The following is a 27,233-nucleotide window of genomic DNA, read 5'->3' on the forward strand; positions in this document are numbered from 1 at the left end:
CTTGTATTAGATAGTACTAATGGGTTAAGCAAGTTAAATTCATTAGTCTTTTAAGGATGTCAGCCTTATTTCTATCATTCAGTCCTTATCTTGAAACTGAGTCTTTGGTGGATGTAATATAATCTCATCTTAGATATGAGCAGAGAATAGCCATTAAAATGCATCACAGACCAAAACTTTTCTATTTGGTAACAACAGTAACAACAGTGATTCTACTTACAGAAAACAGGCTCTCAAATCTTAAAAGTTTAAAGTTTCATTAGAAAAATCATAAAAATAAGAAAACTATTCATCAACAATAATGGTATTATTTCATTATCAAATTCATTTAAACCATGAATTACAGTATAGCAAGAGAAATGACAGCATCAAGTCTTATATAACTAACTCATCTGCACAAGAAGTCCTTAAAAACAAATATTACACCATATGGGTTTAATAAAAGGCAACTGCAGTTCCAATTTCCAAGCTGTATCCTTAAGTTGAAAGTTTTCTGTAGTTGGTTTTATATTAAACTGTCTCCATAACATGTTTAAAGGCGTATGTCATTTCATCACCAAGTATTTTAGTCCCAAAATGTTAAACCAAGCATCTGATAGTGAGGTATCCTGTTCTTGCCTCTCATTTATTTTGCTGAGGAATATAAAATTACTTTAAGGTCAATCCAAGTTCAAGTCCACACCAGAGTTCTATCTAGCACATGAATATTTGTCCTCCTTTGCTTCTTAGGAAGCATGATTAAGAGTCATAGCCACAAAACTGAGATTATGATGATGAACTTTTGTTTTTTGTTTTTTTTTAAGTCTGTCTACTAAGTTGTATCTCTTCTTTCAACTGCTCCTGGAATCTCCACCTCCCCTATCAGGTTTAGATTTGGGAAGAGGTGGTTTTGTTCAAAGTCTCTTTAATTTCTTCGGTATTCAAATTATATCTGAGTTTATTTAAGACTTTAAAAAGAAGGAAATAAAAAAGCTTACCTCTTTTTATTGTTTCATCAAGAAAATGTTAAAACCCTGACAGAAGCTTACCATCTGTTCCAACTCTATTCTATCAAGGCTCCCAAACAGCTCCCCATTTGTTATGGCAGCAGTGACAGGATGTGCATTACCAGCTCCTGTCAGCACTAGCATGACACCACAGATTGGATCTTTTTCCATTGTTTATTTCTAAAAATTAGCAAAACCCTTTGTAATTTGTTGAACTCTATCAGAATAAATTCAGTCTCCAAAGATGAAGCTACTTGAGTTGTTCCATTCTGTTCATGCACATAACAAAAGCCAGGATCATTCATTTATCCTGAAAAAAACTATACAGTGTGTGTGACAACTGCAAGCGAGGTTGGCTAAGACATTCCTGCAGCTCAGAGAAATTAAAGCAAAGTGCAAGCTGCAAGTGCATTCTAAAGTTAAGTCTCCCACTTGAAATTTAACTACACTAAAGAAGGTTAGAGGAGCATGAACAGGATCAATGTCTTCAACAATTACCGAGGTGGGAAGCCACCTCTGTGTGCTCCTCCACGACCCCCTCTAAAGCCACCTCTTTCTCCTCGGAAGTTAGATCGATTTCTTTCTCGTCCACGGCCAGCGGAAGTTCCACCTCTTCCACCACCTCGGGGAGCTCCACCTCCTCGGTCAGATTTAGATTTGGGAGGAGGTGATTTTGGTCGAAGTCTCTCAATTTCTTCTGTACAACCAGTCAAGTAGGAATTAGGAGCACTGAAATAGGATGCATATGTTTCCGCATTGTAGTTGCTATTTGTAAGCGTTGGTCCAACTGTGAGCCAGCCTAAAATGGAGGAAAAAAAGATTATCCTTTTTATTTGCAATTCTCTCTTATTAATTCTTTAGAACCTAGTTCAAATCCCCAATGCATTCTTAAAGATGTTCCCATCATTCATCCAATATTGATCTCTTTTACAGAATGGCATTGAATTGTGGTCATATTTTAAAGATTTCACAGGTATATATCTTGTTTCAGTAAATAAATAAAATACAATAAAATTTGTATGCACAAGGATTGAAAAGTATTATGTAAAAAAATTATTATTTGAAACTTTCCTAAATGTTACATTAACTTTTCAATTATTAAGAGATTACCATCTGATGTTTGCTTTTATTCTTGTAATAGTTTTGTTTTTTCTTAAGTTTTCTGTTTCCTTAAACAGCAGTTGCCACTGAGATTATTCTCAGATTCAGGAGCTATATTTGTGCAGGACAGGTTAATAAAAGGAAGAGAAAAATCTGTTCTTTATTTACTAAAACATGATAACTATATTCTTGATATGTTATATATATGGACACTTATGCTTCCTGAACAAACACACTACTTCAGTTGAAATTTTAGAGACATTATTTTCTCTTAACTCAGTGAAGGGGAAATATTTGCTTACCATAAGCTCTGCTGCCAAAAAATATTTTACTTTTATAAGAGAATAAAGTCATCCATAGAACTTTCAAACAAGATGTTCATGTATATTTGCAGAGGAAGCCTAAACAACTCAAATTTCATTACATAGCCATATATACATACTATGTATAAAATATACGTATGATCTAATATGCATATTGAGGAAAAATTGGTTTAAAAAATGAAGGAAATTCTAAAGATTAAGTCATAGTATTCTCACTCTTTAAAAATCTGTACTATTTTAATTTAGAATTTAATAATTCAAGGATACATGCTGCAGTTTCCAAGATAATCAATGAAGAACAACAAAAGAATACATAACAAGTTAATGAAAAGGAAAAATGAAATGATAAAAGAGTAATTAATCAATCCAAAAGAAATGAGAGAAAAAGAAACAGAACAGCTGGTACCAATATAAAGCAAACAGGAAGATGGTCATTTATGCCCAAAAATGTCAGGAATTACATTACATATAGATTGACTAAATGTCCAATTAAAAGATAAAAGTAAACTGGATGAAAAAGCAACTGTGTGTTTATTTGCAAGAGATACATCTTATACGTAACAACAGAAAAACCGAAAGTGCAAGGCTGGAAATAATATGCCAGGCAAACACAAACCTAAGAAAGTTATAACAGCTATACTATCAGGTGAGGTAGAATTTAAGGTCAAAAACACTGGATAAAGGACATTTCATAGCATTAAGGAGGCCAATCTACCAGGAAGGCATAAAAAGTCCACCTTTTCTATGCACCTAACAACAGATCCTCTAGTAGATATAAATACAAACTGACAACTAAACAAAGAAACCACAAATCCATAACCATAACAGATTTCAATAGACCTTTGTCACTTAACAAGTACTTTAAAAATATCAGTAAAGATATTCGTGATCTACATAGCATACGGTTAATAAATACCACAACCACAACAAAAACAGAGTACACATTCTTTTCAACTGGACTTAGAATATTTATTAAAACTGAGCCATAAAGCAAATCCCAACAAATTACAAAGAAGTGAACTTTACAATATAAGTTATTTGACCACAATATAGCCCAAAAGCAGTAACTAAATAACTTAAGCAACATAATACTGAATAACCAATAGATTAAATATGCAATCACAATGAAAATTTGAAAAAACATTTGAAATAAATGATAATAAAACACTACATACCTAACTTTTGGAATGCAATAAAGCTGTGCTTAGAGAAATTTAGAGCTTGCAATATAATACCATACTACAAAAAAGCTGAAAATCAATGTTAAAATACTTCAGAAGGATAGCAAGTAAACCCAAAATAGAAAGAAAACAAAAAAGCAGAAATTAATTAAATAAAAATAAACATGCAATAAGGCAATGAGAAGACAGTCACCAACTAAGAGAAAATATTTGCAAAAAACAAATCTGATAAAGTACTATTCTCCAAAATATACAAATAACTCTTAAGCCTCAACAATAAGAAAACAAACAGCCAAATAAAAAATGGTCCAAAGACCTTAAAAGACATCTCACCGAGGAAGACATATAGATAGCCAATAAGCATATGAAAAGATGTTCATCATATGTCATCAGAAAAAATGCAAATTAAAACAACAATATGATACCACTACACACACAGTAAAATTGCCAAAATCCTGATCACTGACAACACCAAATGCTGCTGAGGATGTGGAGCAACAGGAACTTTCACTGCAGGTGGAAATGCAAAATGGTACAAGCACTTCAGAAGACAGTCTTGGCAGTTTCTTACAAAATTAAAGATATTCTTATACAATCCAGCATTTGTGCTCCTTGGTATTTACCCAAAGGAGCTGAAAACTTATGACCACACAAAAGCCTGCACACAGATATCCATGGCTGCTTATTCATAATTGCCAAAACTTGGGAAGATGTCCTTCATTAGGTAAATGGATACATAAACTGTGGTATATCCAATGGAATATTATTCAGCACTAAAAAGAAATGACCTATCAAATCATAAAAAGGCATAGAGAAATCTTAAATGCCAATTGCCAAATAAAAGAAGCCAATCTAAAAAGGCTACATACTATACAATTCCAACTATATAACATTCTGAAAAAGGCAAATTATGGAGACAGTAAAAAGATACGTGTTTGTCAAGGGTTGTGGGGGGGATGAATAAGTGGAGCATTGAGGATTTTTAGGGCAGTGAAACTATTCAGTATGATCCTATAATGGTGGATACATGTCCTTATACATTTGTCTAAACCCACAGAATTACCACACCAAAAGTGAATCCTAATATAAACTGTGGACTTTGGGTGATTATGACCTGTCAATGTAGGTTCATCATTTGTAACAAATGTACCACTCTGGTGGGAGATACTGATAACTGGGGAGGTTATGCATGTTTGGGGGCAGAGTTATATAGAAAGTCTCTGTGCCTTCCTCTTGATTTTGCTGTGTACCTAAAACTGTTCAATTTTAAGTACAGCAAGAGAATCAATCAAACACATCAGAACTTTATTTTACACAGTACCATGTCCTATTTCTTGACATGCATAATCCAAAGAATCATAAAGTTGTTGTTGTTTTAACTGAGGTCCTACCTGGTCGAATTGTACTATCTCTTCCAAATAGATGAAGGCGTCTTCTACCAAGACAAAAATGCTCAATTATATGAAAAATTTCTACAGGTTTTTCTATGTTGCCAATTTCAGGTTCTTCTGTTATAATTAAGTCAATGTCAACATTAGCATGAATGAAGTCCCCGTCTGTGCTACGCTTCACAGTTCCTTTGATCCCCATGAGGCAGTGTTCCTAAATAACAAGAGCATACCAATTAATCTCTTTTAATCAACAGTCATTCCAAAACCTTTTACATTTCTGATGTCCTCAATTCTAAAACAATCCTCATTTCTCCAAATCTTTGGGATACAGTTCTTTCTCTTTTTTTTTTTAAGACAGAGTCTTGCTCTGTCATCCAGGCTGAAGTTCAGTGGCATGATCTCAGCTCTGTAGCCTTGACCTCCTGGGCTCAAGCAATCCTCCCGCCTCAGCCTCTCTAATAGCTGGGATCACCAGAACATGCCACCACACCTGGCTAATTTTTAAATTTTTTGTAAAGACAGGGTCTCGCCATGTTGCCCAGGCTGGTCTCGAACTCTTGGGCTCAAGTGATCTACCCACCTTGGCCTCCCAAAGTGCTGGGATTACAGAAGTGAGCTACCATTCCTGGTGGGATACAATTCTATGGGCAAAAAACCAACAGGAGAACCTGGATTTCTGGATGAGGAAAGACTGCCATGTAAATAAGAAAAACAAACTCTTTTGTACGCTCTCACTTACAACACTCAGTATTTTTAGAATACTTCATTTCTGATCCCAGATGTGTGGGTTTTTCCCACACCAAGCAATTCTCCACTTCTCCACCAACACTATAATTCAATTCAGTTCTGACACTATCTACCTACTTAGTGCAGACTCCACATGACTGCCCTACCTTCAGATACCAATCACAAGTCCAGATTGTCACCTGTGGTTCTGACCAACCAGCTATAAATCAGAGGTTCCCATGACCTCTTTCTCAGGTTAGATCATTTGCTAGAACAGCTCACAGAATTCAGGAAAGCTCTTTACTTATTATGACCTATTTGTTATAAAAGGATACAATTCAAAACAGCCAAATGGAAGGGACACACATTGACAGGTATGGGGCACGGGTCATGGAGCTGTTGTGCCCTCTCCAAGCGGACCACCTTCCCAGAAACTCCACAGGTTCACCAACACAGAAGCTCTCCAGCCCCTGTCTTAGGATTTTATGGAGGCTTCATTACCTAGGCATGATTCCAGTCCAAAAAAGACTTAATAAGAAAGACCCTCCCACCACTCGCTCCCTCAAAAGTGAAGAATAAAAACTGTTAAAGCCTGATACTAGCAGGGCACAGTCACATGAAGCAGAAGTTCTTAAGGGTTCTTAAAGGAAAAAGAAGAAGAGAGAAACGTTTCTAAGCTGGCCAGCTAGAGTCTTGCTGCTATCTTTTCTTTCTGAGCCTAGAAAAAGAAAAATTCTGTGGGACAGGGTGATCAAAAGCATTTATCTAACTTAGAAATATGGCATTTAGGACATAGAGGAATACATACTCCCCTTTCTAGCATGGTGGGGGTTGATTTAAGATGGTGAATAAATCATTTAAAACCTAACTTGGATGTATTCCTGTAATGCTCAATGCTGTTTTTACAAGTCTAAGAAAAGGACCTTCTCATAAAGTTAATTAAACAGCATACAGTGATTTGGAAAAGCTTGAGAGAAAATCATGAAAATTAAAAAAAATAAATCAGTAAAAGCAATACCTTTGTTCTCTGAAAGACAGCCTTTGGATCTAAAGTCTTAGTCTTCCCAGGATTGTTTTTATTGGTTTTAATCCAACAAATATCTTCACATCTTCTGTAACCCCATTTTCGTAAACACTAGAAAAGAAAGAATTTTAAACAGAAATCCTTAACTTAAAGAAATAAATAAGACAATAATCAACAGCATTAAAAACAAAAAAACTTTCTAGAGGTTTCAGACACTAAATTCCAAGGTTTCAAGGTAATTTTGTCTTAGTGTAGAGTATAGAAAGATATGCCACTCTTTAAATATACAGCCATAATATAGAATACGTATTTACCTTTGGATATCAATGTCACATATATAGTTAAATATCAAAACACAGAAAGGATTACATAATATCCCAATTCTGCATTCTCTTGTCATTAATGGATACTGGGTTTTAAATTGTAAGCAGACACTCAGACCTTCTGTAATCACAAAATAGTTCAAAACACAATTTGATCCCTGCCACCTAAATATTCTATTCTCTGACAAAGCTATACACTGCTGAAAATTTTCTAAATGCAAACATCAAATGAGAGTCTTATAAAACTGTATTTCTATATTTAATACAACTGTAAAAATGTTCAGACTTAAAAGTGTTAAGTATATCTCTTTGTTGGATAAAACTGTACTTTCATCTCTATATAATCTAGAAAATAAAGATGTGAACCTTAATGTCCTAGAATCTATTATACATGAACGTGAAACAAATACCAGCTAAATGATTGCTCACAGTGACCTTTGAAAGCCTACCATATGCCATTGCTGGCTAGCTGCTGGGAATAAAAACATGAATAAGATACAGTCCCTACCCCCATCAACTTAAGATTAAGTGTAAATGAGGGAATAATAAATAAGTACTGTATTGCTGGTATGATGATCAGTACATATAAAGATACAGTAGAGTATGAAACATACACTTTTCAGAAATGCTTATTGGGCAATGTAAGATAACACCTCAAAATAAAATTTAAAATTTTATTTTTTTGTTTAAGACAGAGTCGGACTCTGTTGCCAAGGCCGGAGTTCAGTGGTATAATCTTGGCTCACTGCAACCTCCACCTCCGAGGTTCAAGCAATTCTCATGCCTCAGCTTCCCAAGTGGCTGGGACCACAAGCACGTGCCACCATTCCCTGCTAATTTTTGTATTTTTAGTAGAGATAGGGTTTCACCATGTTGGCCAGGCTGAGGCTTGAAATCCTAGCCTCAAGTGACCTGCCCGCCTCAGTCTCCCAAAGTGCTGGATGATAGACATGAGCCACTGTGCCCAGTAGAGTTTTATTTTAAAATCTCCAAAATCAAAATCAATTACCTATTCCTGTTACTAAATATTTATTTTACAGTAGCTGTCATTAACATCACTATGACCTAAATTCTACATGCCCTAATCCACTAATTTATCAAAAGCTCATGACTATTTTTCATGCTGAATTTTTTTTTTAATTGTTTTTTGCTAAACTCTCACCAGTATAATAACTGCTGCATATGCAAATAAGATAAAAATCTCCTGGATGGCTACTGAAGAGGCTGAGGCAGAAGAACTGCTTCAACTGGGAGGCAGAGTTTTGTAGTGAGCCATGATTGCACTCTAGCATGGGCAACAGGGCAAGAATCTGTCTCAAAAAAAAATTTTTAAAAAAAGGATAAAAAACCTCCTAATCATTTTCAATCTAATTTGGGGAATGCAAGGAAAGATCAAAGTCAAAGTTAAAACAAAGTAAATACCAATATACCTATAAAAACATTTGTTTCTCTCTAACTTTTCTAGAGCATCTTGAAGAGTCACTACCAAAAAAAAGGAGACACCCAACTGAAATACAATTATAGTCTATTTTGGAGTTAGTAAATGATAGAAGCAATGGTATTACCCAACAGCCTTACTATTTATGTAAAGAATATAAAGTAATTGTGGAATTTCAGAATTGGAGCACAATCTTATTTCCATATAATTGTACTTGTTGTCTCATATAATCTTAAATTTTTCAACTGTTAAATGGATACCTCCCCAAATTAGAATGATTAAATGAAGTCATTTGGAGTGTAGGAAGTAATAAGTCATAAAAATGAAAAGTGTCAACCAACAAAACATGACAAAACTGGGAACCTCAGCAGTAAGTACCTTTTTGCATAGCAGCTGAATTGAGAGCAAAATTAAGATTCCTGATACATAGTCATAATACTGTCATTATTCTTGTTTAAAATAGCATATATAAATATTATTTTGTTCCTTTTGGCAAAATACTCCAATCAGGGCCAGGTGTGGTGGCTCATGCCTATAATCCCAGCACTTTGGGAGGCTGAGGTGGGAGGATCCCTTGAGCCCAGGAGTTTGAGGACAGCCTGGGCAACATAACAAGACCTCATCTCTGCAAAAACTAAAAAAACTAACCAGGGGTGGCGTTGTGCCCGTGGTCCCAGCTATGAGGAGGCTGAGATGGGAAAACTGCATGAGCCCAGGAGGTCGATCAAGGCTGCAGTAAGCCGTGTTTGTAACACTGTACTCCAGCCTGGGGAATAGAGTTGGACCTTGTCTCAAAAAAATAAGAAAAAACTCCAATAAAAAATAAAAACAAAAAAGCTCTAAAATACAATTAAATATCAGATACTTAAAATAAGTTCAGGTGTTATATCTTATTTATTCATTCATTCATTCATTCATGTCTTCCATATGCTGTGTTACTTTTCCAATTTTATGTGACTTCTATTTGGATTTCAGGAGCCAATACTAGTTAGAATACTTTTTAGCTACTAATAAAGAATAGTAAACAATACCAAAGCAACTCATTTTTGAGGTATAATTTGGAGTTTCAAATCTTTAAGGTGTTCTCCTCCTACACTTGCAATAAAGTACCTTTTGAAAGAGCTGCACATTCATCCCTAGTCTAGCTGGTTAACTGACTTACAAGTATTGCATTTCTTACATTCTTTTCTGGACATTTTTTTTCTCACTATTTTAGAATTATTCAAGAAACAAAGGACAAAATACCATCGATTTTCAAACTTTCTATGCAAAATATTGTTACTTTTTTTTCTTATTAATGTAAAAATTCACTTTATAAAAGCACCATCTTACCACTCTTCCAAGGTCCAACCCCTCCCCAGAACCACACCAGAGAAAAATAAACGATCGAGGTGCTGCAATCTCATCAATTTCTAACTTCATAATCTGTAAGAAATCAAAAGAATATTGCATAAAAGTATTTTGTTTCCCATTCATCCTAAATCCAAAAGAACAACAATTGAGATTTATCAGGTTACCCAGTAGATGTGTTCTTGCAGTGTATTAGTTTCCATTAGGAACTATAATAGAAAAAAATGTTATCCTTAAAATTACTTGTTCTGTTGTTGTTTTGTTACATTATATATAAACAACATACGCATTTGTGCACACATGATTGCAACACTGCACTCCATATATACACTTGCTTTTATACCGAAAGAGCTTACAGGAAACCATAGCTATAGAACTATGGAATCTTTTAAGATGGAGCTTGAGAGAGATTCTCCAGCAATGTCTTACCATTTATCGAAAAAGAATGAAGAGCTTAACTGAACTCAACGTTAGGAACAAAATTAAAATATAACAATAAATGTTTTGGGGAGGACTGTGATATACAGTGTCTACAGAACTTCTCAATAAATCAATATACATTATTTTCCTACAATTACTACTTTGTCTGAAATGACAAAAAAAAATTAATTATTCTCTTTTGACACTAATTCTAAAAGCTAAGTGTTGGTACTTTAATTAGGTGCTTGTGTTCTTAAGTAAAACACAATGACCACTACTGACTCTAACATGAAAAAGAACACCTGTGAAACCCAAACACTTTTTTTATTTACATTTTGTTTATTACATTATCTAATGGCACTTTCTTTAGGACAATATCTCATAAAAGTTAAAGAGCTCTGGGGCCAAATTTTTCAATATGCCAGCCAGAACTGGTGAACAGTGAAATTAAACTAAAATAAAAAAGCTGCATATAAAATAGAATTTATTTCAAAAACTGTATTAGTTTATCATATATAATTGAAGGTCTTGTACCTTCATTGCTGAAACTTCGTGGACTGGCTAGAGAAAACAAAGTTCTGCCTAATTATTAATCAATGATATAATCAGATTCGTTGTTTAAATTTTCTTTTCTTTGATCAAACTGACAAAAAAATGGTTTTTAATATTAATATTCAACTTTAATGAGGATATAGTTAACTAGACATTGTTAAACACTACTGAAAAGAATGTAAATTTACACCTATCTGGAAAACTTCTCTGCACTAAATACCAAGAGCATTAAGTCTTTAATCTTAAGTGTTAGAAATACTATATTCTGTGTACTTTTCTGATTTTTTTCAACAATAAACACAGGTAACACTTTAAACAAGGAAGGGGAAAAACTTTTACATTATAAGAGCCATACAAATGTAAATAAAAGTGCTAGGAGTATTAAAGCTAATAGGAAAAGCTTCAAGGAAGATGAATTAGAGGTAAATCTTGGAAAAACAGACATTCAGAGTAGTAACTACCATTAACTCAGAAAGGGACATGCAAGGATTCCAATCAGTTTCCTAAGAAACATGTCTTCCAGTTTCAGTCCTTTCCTTGGCCTATATCTTTCCTAGAAATGAAGGATACTCCTGACTACATTTCCTTGAAACTCACTATTCCCTTGGTTTCCATTACATTCATACTCTCCTGGTTCTCTTCATTCATCACTGAACAACTCATTTTTGCATTTCTTTTATACGTGGTCCTTAAATGTAAATGTTTTCCCAGGCTTTACTGTCAGACCACCTTTTTATCCTGAGACATGATCCCAAGATAAACTCATCTATTTGCATGGATTTTATGTGATAATCTTCTAAAACACATATTTTGAAACCAGATCTGTCTGTCCTTTGAGTTTCATATTCCTGTTACATCTTCCATTTGAACGTCTCACATATATCTAGAGATCAACTTATTCAACATTATTTAATTTCTCTAATCCTGCTCATCTTCTGAAATCCACTCTTAGTTGGTGATAATTCAATCCACCTACCCCAAGATAGAAACCCTTAGATATCCTTAACTCTTCCCCTCATCCCCATCACTCAGTTTCACCAAATCTACCTCCTAAATATTACTGAATTTATCACTTTTTTTCCATTCCTACTATTACCCTAATTCAGGGTCTCTTCATCTCAGCAGTAGGTTACTATACGAAAGAGTCTTCTAATCGCTCTCCTTTTTCCAGAATTCTTTCCCAGACTCTAGTCCAGCTTCTAAACACCAATCTGACCTTTTTACTAAACTGGTTAAAACTCTTCAAAGACTTATTAATGTCTTCAGAATAAAAGTCCAGACTCCTGACACATCACCTCAAGATAATCCCAATCTGTGTTCCAACAATATCAACTTACATACAGACCTCCCCCTAAGAGATAGTCATTTGCCCCCATGTCTTCTGTTCATGTTGTTCTTTCTGCTTGTAAGCCCCATCCCACATCTTTCTTGGGTAATCCAACTCATATATTTGTATTGTTCAGGTGTCACCACCTCCTCTATGTTCATATGTCCCATCTATCTAGGCTTGGTCAGTTGTTCTCATATCATCTTATGCAGGACTCCATCACTTAATCAACAAAATTCTAATTATGTGTCCATATATCCTCTTTATCCATACTTTACTGTAAGTCATTTAAAGAGTAGAAATCATGTTTATTTATATATATATATATATATATACACACACACACACACACACACACACATATATATATATATATATTTGGTTTTATATATATATACATAACCAAATTCTAATGTTTGCTGAAACTAATCAAATGCAGAATGAATTATGAATCATTCTGTGTGTTTTTAAACTTTTCTAGCTACATAGCCAAGGGCTCTAAGACTAAAATTGTAAGTCTTCTATAGCCTACTCACTTAGTATCTGCTCAATTTTTGCCTCATAAAGAAGAATCATATTAAAGAAACTGTAATATTGGTCAATGTATCTTGGACCTTCAGCTATAATTCACACTACAAATCTATATTTATAATCCCTACTAAAGTAGGGATATTTATTATCTCACTTTCTAATCAAATAAACATATATTCATTTGAAAATAAAAAATTCATTACAATATAGAAAGTTTCATCATACATCATCCCAAGTCCAGCATTTTTCATTAGCAGTGATGCCAGTTTCTCTGTAATACTCTTCTAAAGGAGGTTCCAGAAGAATCACATCAAATTTGGGTGTTAGTTCTCTGATGTCAAAGGCTTCTATATCTGCTTGTAAGTACCTATTTGATTAAAGCATAAAAAATATTTTTTTAAATAAGCTTTTTTAAATAAGATTTTCAAGTGCCTTTCAAAAGGTAATGAAAGAAATGTCTTAGATATCACTAAACATTACTACTAAACATTATTTACAAAGTAATCAATAAGCTAATTACCAAAATCATTTTTATTGAGGGTTTTTTTTTCTTCAGTATAGACTTAAACCATCTACAAATGGTCTTAGTACATGAACATAATTAAACTACATAGTAAAAGTCATATTATTCCCCATGTACATCCAGAAATATTCTTCTCTCAATATTAAAAATCCATATACTCAGATGTGTCTCTGAACCCATTTCCATTCTCATCTGAATTCTCTAAGGAATATCACATTGTTTATTTCTCAATTGTTTAGTTAGGTTAGAAAATCCATTTCTCTGTAAGCTTTAAATTCTTCACCCTAAAACACAGTTTTCAAATAATTTTCTTTTATTAGTTTTTTCATTAGTAAAAATGTTTATATTGAGTCTTTTCATGCTACCTAATATAAGTTAGTATTGGCCTTTACTGAAAAGTTACTTCACATAGCATGAAAATACTTCAAATTTAAAATACTTTAAATGTAAATAGGTTTTCGGTTATTTTTTTTGAGATGAGGTCTCACTATATTGCTCAGGCTGAATGCAATGGCTATTCACAAGCCTGATCATAGAGTACTACAATCTCAAACTCCTGGGCTCAAGTGATCTTCCTTCCTCAACATCACAACTAAAGGTGTATTTCAGGGCAGGCATGGTGGCTCATGCCCATAATACCAACATTTGGAAGGCCAAGGTGGGAGGATCAATTGACCCCAGGAGTTTGAGACCAGCCTGGGCAACACAGTGAGACCCTGTCTCTATTTAAATAAACAAATGAATAAATATGCAAGTAAAGGTGTATTTCAAAATACAATGAATATTAGCGTATACTTACACTTCCTCTCTACATACTAAGACATTCTGTGGTACTTCTAATGACTTACAGAATACATTTTGTCAAATCATTACAAAACATTCCAAGCTAAATTCTCCAATTTCAAAGTTCTTATATACATTTCTGAGGAAAACATTATTCTGTTTAGCAACAATTAAAATGAATTATCACATTCCAAATTGTTAAGAATAGTATCTCAGAATGCTATGCTGTGATTAATTTTTGTGTTCTTTTCCTGAATCTAACTTTTCTAAGCTTCCTTTAATAAACAAATTACTTGACAAGAAGTCATTTAAAGGCATTTTAAGTAAGTTATCAAGAATACAGAGTCTTGCTCTGTCACTCAGGCTCAAGAGCAATGGCACTATCTCAGTTCACTGCAACCTCTGTCTCCCAGGTTCAAATGATTCTCATGCCTCGGCCTCCTGAGTAGCTGGGATTACAGGTATGTGCCACCATGCCCAGCTAATATTTGTATTTTTAGTAGAGACGGGGTTTCAGCATGTTGGCCAGGCTGGTCTCAAACTCCTGACTTCAGCTGATCCATCTGCCTCAGCCTCCTAAAATGGCTGATGCCTATAATCCCAGACTGGTCTCAAACTCCTAACCTCAGGTGATTAACCTGCCTCAGCCTCCCCAAGCCTCCACAAGTGGCTCATGCCGGTAATCATCCACTGTGCCCAGACTGAATGATTTTTAAGAAAAAAAAATATAGAGGTACTTTAAGTAAATTATCTGAAAAGCTGAAAAAAAAATTGAGAGCCCACTGTGAACTCAGCACCAGAGTTTCAAATTAACATTTTTGCTATAAAGAAGAAACAAGGCTCAGTGTGGTAGCTCATGCCTGTAATCCCAGCACTTTGAGGCCAAGGTGGGCAGATCACCTGAGATCAGGAATCCAAGAGAAGCCTGAGCAACACAGTGAAACACCATCTCTACTAAAAATACAAAAATTCGCCAGACATGCTGGTGCATGCCAAAAATTAGCCAGGAATGGTGGTGCCTGCCTGTAATCCCAGCTATTCAGAAGGCTGAGGCATGAGAATCGCTTGAACCTGGGAGGTGAAGGCTGATTAAGCCGAGATTGCGCCACTGCACTCCATATTCCAGCCTGGGCAACAGAGGGAGACTCCATCTCAAAAAAAAAAAAAAAAAAAGAAAGAAAAAAAGAAAAGAAAAGAAAAATAGAGCCAGGAGTGGTGACTGAAATGCCTGTAAGTCCAGCTGAGGTGGGAGGAGACTGCTTGATCCCAGGAGATGCACATGAGCCTGGGCAACATAATGAGAACCAGTCTTTAAAAAAAAAAAAAAAGCAAAGAAAAAAAAATAGAGTAATAAAACATGTTAATAAAAGTGCTGAATTTAGGAAAAAGAAAAAAGGTTATAGGATAAACAAATTGTTACTTTAAGCCTGAGCTGGGAACAAACAGTAATAAAAACACTTACATAGGAGGAGTGTTAGATTTAGCTATTAACTCATCCTTTAGCCTGATGAGCTCCCTCAGTTTAGGATATTCTTCAAATCTGTCAGCTAAACCTGAGGAGATAAAACAGTAAATTCTGAATTTCAACTCAACTGAAGTTATTATCAGTAATTCAAAAGTTATGAGCCCTCTCAAGAAAACAAAACAATACACACCATACACGTATCTTTTAAGGAAGTTTAATTTCTAATAATTTTAAATAATATGTATGCACATTTCATACTAATGACATGCAAGTAAAAACCTAGACGTTCTAAAACCTAGTCCAAGTCAATAAACCACTTAATATCACATATTCATTTAGTTAAACAATCTGCTCATAGCATCCGGTTTAACATTCAGGAAAAAAATATAACTACCTTTCTTGCGTGATTTTTTCCCCCTTCCTCTTAGCTAAAAAAAAAAAAAATTCCATATCCTAAAGAAGCTGATTGTTAATATTTTAACTTAATTTGTTGGATAGTTATCCAAAGCAGAGAAAATGAGTGTTTCTTTTTTCCCCCTCCCAGAGGGAGCACATTCATAACAATATAAATTAAATAAACTTCCTAATTTAAAAGCCAAAGTACAAATATTAGTAACTTTAATATCAAAGAAAAAAGTAAAAGATTTTGTAAAGGTTCCTCAGTTAGTGGTTGCAGATCACATTTCAAATACAACAAATTTGAAGATTTTATTACAGTCAAGTTTCAAGACAGCAGAGTCAGCTTTTAATCATCTACAAAAAGAAGGTACAACTTTTCCTCAATCTGTAATAGTTTTCTAAGTATGCTTTCTTTGCCTTGGGAAGACAGGTATCTTAAGAGCAGAATGGTTTATATCTAAATCTGGTTATACAATTTATATAAATTGTTATGCTCCATCTATATTTTGCTTACAAAAACGTTAAAATTAGTTTCTCTACTTTAAGGGTAATGTTGTTTACATGTAACAAGGAAAAACTAAATTTGATTATATCAAAATAAAATATTTGTTCTACAAAATATAATATTAAGAAAGTGAGACACAGAATGTAAGAAAATATTTGCAAATTACTCATCCGATAAACTTGTACTCAGAAAATGTAAAGAATATACACATACACACACACACACACACACACACACACACGCAAATATATATATATATATATATATATAAATAAATATGACTCTTGTAATTCAATAGTAAAAAGACAGTTAAACAATTAAAAAATACACAAAGTATTTGGATATTTCTCTACAGAAGATATTTAAATGACCAATACACATACAAAAAGATGCTCAAAACCACAATAAAATATCACTTCACACTTATGAGGATGGAAATAGATAATAGTAAGTGCCCAAGATGTGAAGAAATCGGAACCATCATACATTGTCAGTAAAAATATAAAATCGTGCAGCGGCTTGGAAGAACACTTGATTAGTTTGTCAAAAAGTTAGGCATATACAATGGCATATTACTTGGCAATTTAAAAACCATGAAGTATGGGCACATGCTTCAACATCAATGACCCGTGAAAATACACTAAGTGAAAGAAGCCAGTGACAAACCACCACACATTGTATAGTTTCATTTATGTGAAATGTCCAAAAACGGCAAATGTATAGAAATAGAAAGCAGATCAGTAGTTACTTAAGTCTGAGAAGGGGCAGATGAGAGGGAGCAAATGTAGATTAACTGCTAATGGGTACAGAGCTTCCTTAGGGGAGATATGCACATGTTCTAAAACAGACTGTGGCAACAGTTACACAACCCTGCGGATATATTAAAAAAAAAACACTGAATTATACTCTTTGAGTGAATTGTATTGTGTGTGTGTGTGTGTGTGTGTGTGTGTGTGTGTGTATACATATACATACATACATATATATATATATAAAATCTCAATAAATTTGTCTAAAATGCAAGAATAGGCACAGTACCAAACTGTAGCCAAAAAGAAACAAACAAATACACAAAAATAGCAATATTGAATAATAGAAAAAGACGGTGTACCGAGCTAGGCACGGTGGCTAACACCTGTAATCTCAGCACTTTGGGAAGCGAAGGCAGGTGGATCACCTGAGGTCAGGAGTTCAAGACCAGCCTGGCCAACATGTGAAACCCAATCTCTACTAAAAATACAAAAATTAGCTGGGTAGGGTGGCAGGCACCTGTAATCCCAACTACTTGGGAGGCTGAGGCAGAACAATCACTTGAACCTGGGAGGTGGAGGTTGTAGTGAGCCGAGATCACAACACTGCACTCCAGCCTGGGAAACAGAGCTAGAGGGAGAGAAGGGGGAAGGCAGGAAGGGAAGGAAGGAGAGAAAGAAAGAGAAAGAGAAAGAGAGAGAGAGAGAGAGAGAGAGAGAGAGAGAGAGAGAGAGAGGGAACCAGAAGTACTAAGAACAGAAAAAAGATGTCAAGCTGGGAAAAATAATTTTGTTAGAAATATCCACAAATTGGATAAATTACACGCACGTAGTTGAGAGTCAGCAACAGTGTATTCCAAACAAATCTGACATACCTACATCCCTGATGAAATTCTGAGGTCTATGTCCAGTGTCTACAAAATGTTGGCAGTAATCATTATGTGGATTTAAGCTCTGCGTTCCCTAAATTAAAAGACAAATTAAATTTGTAACATGTACTGTAATGGCAGATACATTATCTCTGTACTTTGTTTTTTATTACAACACCATATAAAATACAATCAATCGATAGATTTAAAAATTAGTATATCTGAAAACACAATTAAAATTGTTACTTTCCAGTAGCTGATATTAATATAACATTATCTCACACTAAATAGCCAAATATCAGAAGACTATTTCATGACTAATTTTAAATAATCTTTATTTTATAACAGTGATCCCTCAATCATTGAAAAATATCTTGAAGACAAACAGGTATTTAAAATCTTTCCAGGTATAGAACTTAAATGTGAAGAGTTACAAAATTTGAAAATTACTTATTTTACCTTAAGAAAAGTACTAGAATCTTTGTAAATTTCTTCTTCATACGGCAAATTTTCTTCTTCCTGTTGCATTTCTAGTTCATCCTTGAAAAACATAAGATTAAGTAAATATTTTACAAATAGGGGCTATTTCTCTAATTATCACATCTTGTTTAAGCTCAACATAAATATTTTATTTCCTTAAGATTTAATAAATGCTTTAAGTTAGCATTAAAGTCAAACATTGAAGTCTTTGCTTTCCCATCATTAGATCTAGCTAATTGATTATTTTCACACAAAAAAATTTCATCATCATAAACAATAATTACTATAACTATTTTGTTGACTAAATTATCTAAAATTATTTATCTTATACAATACTATAAATGTCAAGAGTTTAGTTTGAATCATAGCTATATGACCATCAGTGTTGCAATTTTATTTCCATTAGATTAAACCATATGAAACAGCTATGTTTATAGGTCAAAAGGTTAGAATATCAGCAACTGCATATGGTTCCACCTAAAATAATCACAAATGCTTAAGTTACACATTATTAGAACTGCAACATATAAGACAATATTCATGAAATTAGGTACTATATCACTAAACTTTCTAGAGATTTTATTGAAACTATACATTCTTATCTCTATTATATACAATTAACCTGAAAAAACAAGTCTTTTGGCTCATAATACTTCCTTTTCAACTATTTCAACTAAATACTGCAATTACAAGTTAGAAGTTGGGTTTTCCTTGAGCCTGTTTCAGAAATATTTCTATAATGTAGACTAGGCCATGAATCCTAAAAATATCTTGATTGTTGTTAACATGGAAGAATAACTCCTCAAAAAAGACTACCGAAGCTTCTCAAAATCTGATCCAATTACTCAAAGTTTCTTTTTTTTTTTTTCTTTTCTTTTTTGAGATGGAGTCTCACTCTGTCACCCAGGCTGGAGTGCAGTGGCATGATCTCGGCTCACTACAACCTCTGCCTCCCAGGTTCCAACTATGCTCCTGCCTTAAGCCACCTGAGTAGTTGGGAATACAGGCGTGTGCCACCATACCCAGCTAATTTTTTGCATTTTTAGTAGAGATAGGGTTTCGACATGTTGGTCAGGCGGGTCTTGAACTCCTGACCTCAAGTAATCCACTGGCCTTGGCCTTCCAAAGTGTTGGGATTACAAGTGTGAGCCATGGCACTGGGCCTAAAGTTTCTGACACACTTATATCCTCACTTGTCTTCAAGAATATTACTGCTTGGTGCTTACCAGACATTATGCTGAGTGCTTTATATACAAAACTTAATTTAACCCACATAACTCTCATATTAAGATAAGAAAACTAATACAATGGTCTTAATTTAAGTGATAACATACACCACTGACAATTATTTTAGCACATCTTAAAATTAGGCTTTCCATCAAATTTGTTTTCATGGATATGAATCTATCATTTGGATTTTTCTTTGGCCATAAACTTATTTCACTATCTACTTGCCTTATATTCTTCTATTTTGTCTTCATCGGTCTCTCCTTCATCCAGATACTTACGTTTTGCATTTGGAGCAGAGGTATCATAGGAAGCCCTGAAAAATAAAACAGAAATACTACCCACAAATATATACAAATATAGAAATGTATAACAAGTTATAAAAACAAAACAAGGAAAATTTTTCCTGATTAAAGAGTATCTAATTTACCCAGTTTGTTAGTCATCCAAAAAGTCGCACAACATGATTAACTTATTAATTCTGTACTTCATTATTAAGAGAAAGTAACCAAATGAGAAAATATGCTGCTATAGGGGATATATTGAAAAAAAGAAAACTTATATAGTATGCATTATTTTAACCTGTTTTAGCAACACAGATGGCCAAACTGAAGATTAGAATAATGAAAAAATTTTGAAATGCTTTCTGAACTAGCAAATAAATATCACTTTTAGGGTAAAGTATATTTTCTTTTATAAAAAAATTTTTAAATACACTTATTTATTTATAGTATATATGCTAATTCTTAGTCTAACATTCCATTTTCTAAGTACTTTACAAATGGGAACTTACTATCTTGAGAAAATAAATATTTAACAATGAACTGACGATAAAACCATTGTGTCTAAAATCATTATTTTGATGCTTTTCTTAATATACTGCATACCTACTTACAGTTATTTGTTTATTAAAACAGTAATCCTTTCAGGTTTTTTTTTGTTTTTTTTTTTGACATATTCTCACTCTATTGCCCAGACTGGAACTGTAGCACAATCTCAGCTCATTGCAACTTCTGCTTCCCAGTTTCAAGCGATTCTCCTGCCTCAGTCTCCCAAGTAGCTGGGATTACAGGCACCCACCACCCCACCAGCAAATTTTGTATTTTTAGTAGAGATAGGGTTTCACCATGTTGGCCAGGCTGGTCTTGAACTCCTGACCTCAAGTGATCCATTTGCCTCGGCCTCCCAAATGCTGGGATTACACGCGTGAGCCACCATGTCCAGCCCCTTTCACAACATTAACATGTCATTTAGAAAAAAATGTTATTCGGCTGGGCACAGTGGCTCACATCTGTAATCTCAGTACTTTGGGAGGCCAAGGGAAGCATACCACTTGAGCCCAGGAAGTTGAGGCTATAGGGAGCCACGATCATACTACTACACTCCAGCCTAGGCAAGAGTGAAACCCTGTCTCAAAAAAAATTATTTGACTGACCTGCAGGTTTCTCTTGTTTCAGCAATTTCTCTCTGCTCATCTTTGCTATTTAACACAGCACCAATGCTGTCGGCACTTTCAGCTCCCAACTGAGAAAAGGCAAGATCAGAAATTAGGTCACGATGCATTAGATAGCCTTTCTAAGCATTTGTAGCAGCATTTGATATATTAAATATTTAAAAATCAAAAACACCTTAATTCACACACACACACACACACACACACACAAAATCAATTAATCAGTTTGCAAGACAAACTGGAAAAAACCTGGAAACAAACTGTATTAAGAATGAGTTTGACAGCTGGTAAAGCATGTTATGCTTTCAGTTATACAGATGCTCTTTGATTTATGATGAGGTTATGTCCTAATAAATCCATTGTAAGTTGAAAGTAAATCTGTTTCAAAACAAATGTTTTAAATGCATTTTCAACTTATATTTTCCACTTATAATGGATTTATCGGGACACAATTCCACCATAACATCAAGTCAAGAAGCAGACTGGATGCCTATCACTCTTTTTTTTTTTTTTTTTTTTTGAGACAGAGTCTCACACTGTCACCCAGCCTGCAGTGCAATGGCACTATCCCAGCTCACTGCAATCTCTGCCTCGTGGATTCAAACAAGTCTCCTGTCTCAGCCCCTGAGTAGGTGGGACTACAGGTGTGTGCCACCACACCCAGCTAATTTTTTTGTATTTTTAGTAGAGACCATGTTGGCCAGGATAATCTCATCTCCTGACTTCATGATCTGCCCACCTTGGCCTCCCAAAGTGCTGGGATTACAGGCGTGAGCCACCACGCCCGACTGCCTATCACTTTCAAACCATCATAAAGTCAATTGTTAAGTCAAATGATAGTAAGTCTGGGGCAATCTGTATTTGAAAATAAGTCACTTTAGCCAATTTCCTATAAAGTAATAAACATGATTTAGTACAGGTTGAGCATTCCAAAACAGAAAATCCAAAACGCTCCAAAATCTGGAAATTTTTGAGTACTAACATGACATTCAAAGGAAATGGTCACTGAAGCATTCAGATTTCGAGTTTTGGCATGCTTAACCAGTAAGTAATATGCAAATAATCCAAATCCTGAAAAGAAGTCTGAAATCCAAAACACTTCTGGCCCAAGCATTTCAGATAAAAGAGATTCATCCTGCAGTAGCAATAACCAAAAAAAAAAAAGGCAGCTAAGACAGTGTTTGCATAGGGTTGTGGGTGCTACGTTAATCATTTTGTAGGCATCAGCTCATATAATGTAATTTATATTGTATGTTCTAATAAAAAAATCTAGTTTTACTGAAGCTAAGTCTTAATATTTATAGACACAATGCTGAACTTTACTACCTTAAAATGGTAACATAAATTTTGTTTGGCAGTTGGGAAAATTTTGCAAAATACAAACAAATGTGAACAAATAATGGTTAAGATAAGGCTGGCTAAGTAGAGTGCAACCAATTCATAAATAAACTTTAAAAGCTAGACCAGAATGTAGAATGCAATTTATAGGCCATGAGGAATCATTTAATATTTTTAAGGACATGGGCCCAGGAGCTCAAGGTTGGAGTGAGCCAAGATCACATAACTGCACTCCAGCCTGTGACTGATCAAGACCTTATCTCTAAATACACATATTTTAAGCACAAGAAGGGCATGAAGAAATCTGTATTAAACAGTCCATTTACCTCAGGAAAAGGGAGGAAGCATACTAAAATATCAGACTAGCAAGTCACCAGCCTTGATCTTAAACAACTATCCACTAACCTTGTAGTCCACCCACACAATATGACTCCCCTCAGGTTTCCCCAATGATAAAGCTCTTCCAATATATCGACTCTTCTTGAAATTTCAACTCCTCCATAAACTCTTCCTCACTCCTTTTCTCCTTAGTCAGGAGACAACAGACCTACTTCCTATAGTTGGAATGCTATCTAACTTCTTCCCGTAACTGACTCCTTTCTTTTCCTATCTCAGATGAGTACACGTTATTTACTCAGAGATTTTTTTCCATAAATGTATGGATAGGCAGTTCCCTTCCATTATTCTCCTTTTTACCTTGCTTCCTTATCAATTTCATGGCACTTAATACAACTTTAAATTATTTTATCTTTTACTTTCTATTTATATTGTTTATTTCATAGTCACAACTTTCAATTATTTTATTTGCATACTTCAATTATTTTATCAGTTTTTGTTCACTTCTCCCCAATAAAATGTAAAATCCCTAGAGGAAGACCCTGCCTATAAGTTCAGCAACTAGTATAACACTTGACTAACAGTAAATGTTAATCAATATCTGCTGAATGAACAAATGATATTTCCTACTAGGGTCTCAATTAGGATACAATGTATCACAGGAGAAATTATTAAATCATAATTCTGCTTACATGTTTAACTGTCTTCTCACAGGCCAACTTTTTTTTTTTTTTTTTTTTTTGGTTATGGTGGCGCTAAACACGTTATCTGAATAATTATAACAATTTGATATCTTTTGAAGTTAACAAATGTGAACAAATAATGGTTAAGATAAGGCTAAGTAGAGTGCAACTAATTCATAAAACAAAACAAGCTGAAATAAAAGGCAGGTATAAGTTGCTGGTGATAGCATCCAATTGCCAACATCATGGTCTGGGCCTACCTAATGCATCCAATGTCTTCATCCAGCAGACCAAAGCAAATTATACACACTGAGTTGTGCTCTACACTGATATTTCATCAATCAACAAACATTTATTAAAAGCTTATTTTGTGCAAGAACCAATGCTGGGATAGAAGATTAACCCAACAGGAGTCAAATGCAAAGACTTTGCACCCGAACAGTTTGTATTCTGTTTGACAATTAACAAACGATATATAGTAGTAGACTCAACAATAAGGACAACGAAAGCTCAAAGCATGAGCCTAAGCCAAGGTCATCGGGACAGATTTCATCACTATGTTGTAAGCTGTGACATGGAAGCTACAAGGAATTCAGAACGGAAGGAGAACAATTTCAAACATCATAAAGGGTATACTGCACAAAGCGTGTTCTGGAGAGTAATAAACCAGTCTGCCATGTTCATCATAAACAGAAAAGTAAGTGAAAGAGAGGCTGAAGTTAATTGGTAAAGAGGAAGAGGATGTTTGTCATTGATTATATTGGGCATCCTTACTAAAGCAGAATGGTTCATGTCCAACTAGAAGACCAGCAGACAGATAGATGTACTAATAAAGATAGGGCCTAAGTTAAAAATTGCAGCTTGCAAACTTACCAGCTTTTTGGCTTTAGGCATGTAACTTAAATTCTTTGAGCTTAATTTCTTCATCAATAAAATGCTGATACAATCTGATATGTAGGATGCAAGATAATGTATGTAAAAATCTTAAAGTCTGACACATAATTAGAAGAGACTTTAAAAATGGCAACCATCATTAAACTTTATGCACTTTTTAAGCTCTTTAAGGATAGGGGCTACCTATTACTTGTAGTTCATTTGCCAATGCCTACTAGAGCCCCTTGCAATTTGTTGAGTGTAAAACATTCAATAATTGTCCTATGAATGTATCCTGAGTCAAACAGAAGTCTGAATTCAATATTAAGGAGTAAAACATCTTCTGTGGTAGCAACAAAGAGCTACTGAACATTTTTGAAGAAGTTGGGGAAAATAAGACTTAGAAAAGATACTTGATTTGTCCAGGATTACAATGCCAGAGGGACAAGGGAAAAATGTGATTCCAAGTTCCCATTGTTTCAGCAGTATACCATAAATCTGTTCATCAGATCATAGATTTCAGAATTCCATTTACTAAAACCAAGTTTCATGACTGAAAAATAACAGGAAGATGACCAATTACGCTCCATGAGCATTTCTTCTAATCACTTTTACTAATCTGAATGGTAGAATGGAAAATATAGCCTCGATTTTAAGTAGAACTGTGCACAGTCTGTATTCTTCATGTATACCCTACTGATCGGCAAATGTTAACTTACTCATATACAAGAAGCAGTCAAGGACAATGGTTTAGAAGACAAGCTTTGGGGAGACAAACCTAGGTTGTATTGCCCAGCCGAGAAGTGAGCGACCAGGAGTAAAATTCCTTAACCTATGGAGCCTATTTCATTATTTGTTAAGTTTAAGAAACACTACCTGTTTCAGGAGATTATTGCGACTAACACAGAGTAAGATTTCAAATATTAACTGTGTGACAAGGATACCGTACATAACATGCAGAATCTAAAATTTACACTCAGGCTACTTCCAGTGCAGTCTTAAGAAAGACGTCAAATACTACAAACGTATTTCACAATGAAACCACAATCTCAAGAATTTGGTGCTGACGACGAGGAAAAGTAAGAAACAGATGATGATTTAAACAGTGAAGAGAAATGTAGGGGATAACTTGCCACTCATCCTGGCGTGAACTGCGGTAATTTAGGAAGACCAAAGCGTACATCCTTGCCAGACACTTGGTGGGCGTTCCACAGATTCGAGACCAATCTTAGCATTCGGTTTAGCATAACAAAGACCGCGGAAGGAAACAGAAAAACATTCGGCGCACCGCGAAAGTTGAGAACAAGAAAGGGAGAACCAGAGATCAGGATCGCAGGACCAGAAAGGCCTTAAGGCGGGGTGTGGAGGTAGGAGGCGACCGCGCACTCGTATTCGCGATCCCTCCCACGGGGACCACCAGGGCCGCGGACCTGCTGCGCGAGGAGCTGTCGTCGTAACTTCTGCCGCTCCCGGATCTCCTGCAATCGGCTATCCATGTTCCAACTGCTGTTTTTAACTACCTCGAATATTTGTCAATCGCCAGTGAACGCTTGTCCAACTTTTCTTCCGAGTCTGTGGAACACAGTATTCACCGGGACCTTAAGAACAGAGTAACCACCATGCTTTCCTCAGTAGGTACTTCCGGCGCGGCAAGAATAGGCTCGCTTGGCCCGGAAGTCCCGCCTCCTTCCGTACGCTCGCGATCTGACGCCACTATGAAGGGACACAAAGGGGTCTATAGCGCTACAAGGGTATTCAGGCCTCTAGGCCGCCTCGGGATGGGATGATCTGAGCTGGTCGGAAGGAGGACAGTCACCGACCTCTCCTTTATCTCTGCCTCTCAGGGTATCAGACTCCCTTGGTGTATCACACTGTTTCCGAAGTGTTGATTCCCTTTTCTTTTTTTTTTTTTTTTGAGAAGGAGTTTTGCTCTTGTTACCCAGGCTGGAGTGCAATGGCACGATCTCAGCTCACCACAACCTCCGCCTCCTGGGTTCAGGCAATTCTCCTGCCTCAACCTCCTGCGTAGCTGGGATTACAGGCACGCGCCACCATGCCCAGCTAATTTTTTGTGTTTTTAGTAGAGACGGGGTTTCACCATGTTGACCAGGATGGTCTCGATCTCTTGACCTCGTGATCCACCTGCCTCAGCCTCCCAAAGTGCTGGGATTACAGGCGTGAGCCACCGCCCCCGGCTCCCTTTTCAATTGATTACACAGATGACAATTCCTGTGAATTGTTTAAACAATTGCCAGATACCTTTAACTTTTTTGTTTGTTTTAACTGAGAACACAAACTTAAGCCAGATTGCCTAGGAGTGAACCTTGGTCTCCCACTTCCTAGCCAAGTGGCCTTGGCTAGTTAACCACCTTCCTGAGCCTGAGTCTTCTCATCGGTAAACTGGGAGTAATAAGTGAGGTAGGAGTAATCACTACCTCACAGAGCTGTGAATGAAAGGAAAAACAGAACGTGGCACATAGAGCTGTTTCCGTTTAGGGAAATGAGTGTGTGACAGTAAAGTGTGTCTTGGGTTATGTCCTAGGAGTCAGAAGCTAAGGGACTCCTTTTTGTGCTTGTACATTTGTCTTAACTGAAAATAACCCAAGTGGTGAGGAAACACATAGCTTCCTGAAATTACTCGGAAATAATTTCGGGGATGGATGATGAAGGGTGAGGGCTAGGAGGTGGTGATTCTCTCCTCAAAGGAAGGTAGCAAAGGCCAAAGTCTTATTTGAGTTATTACGATTATTATCCACCACATTTGCCATCGCGGCGGAAGTGTACTAAAACATCATGTTGCCTCAAGTTTAATTGGAAGTCGTGGTAAGTACTTACCAAAATTAGTAACAAGTCTGTTCTTTGAGAGTGGATTTAATT

At 35.4% G+C, this 27,233-nt stretch overlaps 1 protein-coding gene across 2 annotated transcripts; it reads right to left on the reverse strand.

The window, feature by feature from the left end:
* Positions 1–241: 241 nt before the first annotated feature.
* METTL14 (methyltransferase like 14) lies at positions 242–26,035 on the reverse strand. 2 transcript variants are annotated; one of them, XM_032292458.1, is made up of 11 exons: positions 25,949–26,035; positions 21,109–21,197; positions 19,902–19,989; positions 18,426–18,506; positions 17,973–18,060; positions 15,442–15,532; positions 12,899–13,040; positions 9,826–9,918; positions 6,727–6,843; positions 4,983–5,193; positions 242–1,785 (listed from the first exon to the last, which is right to left on the reverse strand). In XM_032292458.1, exons 4-11 carry the CDS (start codon positions 18,492–18,494, stop codon positions 1,481–1,483), a joined length of 1,116 nt encoding a protein of 371 aa, XP_032148349.1. In that variant the 5' UTR covers positions 18,495–18,506; positions 19,902–19,989; positions 21,109–21,197; positions 25,949–26,035; the 3' UTR covers positions 242–1,480. The 2 variants fall into 2 exon arrangements, with proteins under 2 accessions (XP_032148349.1, XP_032148348.1); XM_032292457.1 differs by having other exon boundaries at positions 25,787–26,014.
* Between the last annotated feature and the right edge of the window lie 1,198 nt (positions 26,036–27,233).

The sequence above is a fragment of the Sapajus apella genome, unplaced genomic scaffold (genome assembly GCF_009761245.1).
Source record: "Sapajus apella isolate SASKATOON/1434 unplaced genomic scaffold, GSC_monkey_1.0 scaffold27, whole genome shotgun sequence".
Taxonomy (NCBI): domain Eukaryota; kingdom Metazoa; phylum Chordata; class Mammalia; order Primates; family Cebidae; genus Sapajus; species Sapajus apella.

Bases quoted from the DNA above. Each gene is read 5' to 3' on its own strand.
- METTL14 (XM_032292457.1), bottom strand. From the start codon at position 25,852: ATGGATAGCCGATTGCAGGAGATCCGGGAGCGGCAGAAGTTACGACGA. The intron at 15,533-17,972 runs GTATGTCAGATT...TTATCTCCTCAG, and splicing joins GAATTTCATCAGGGATGTAG to GTTTAGCTGACAGATTTGAA. The intron at 5,194-6,726 runs GTATTGCTTTTA...CTTGTTATTTAG, and splicing joins CTGTCTTTCAGAGAACAAAG to GAACACTGCCTCATGGGGAT.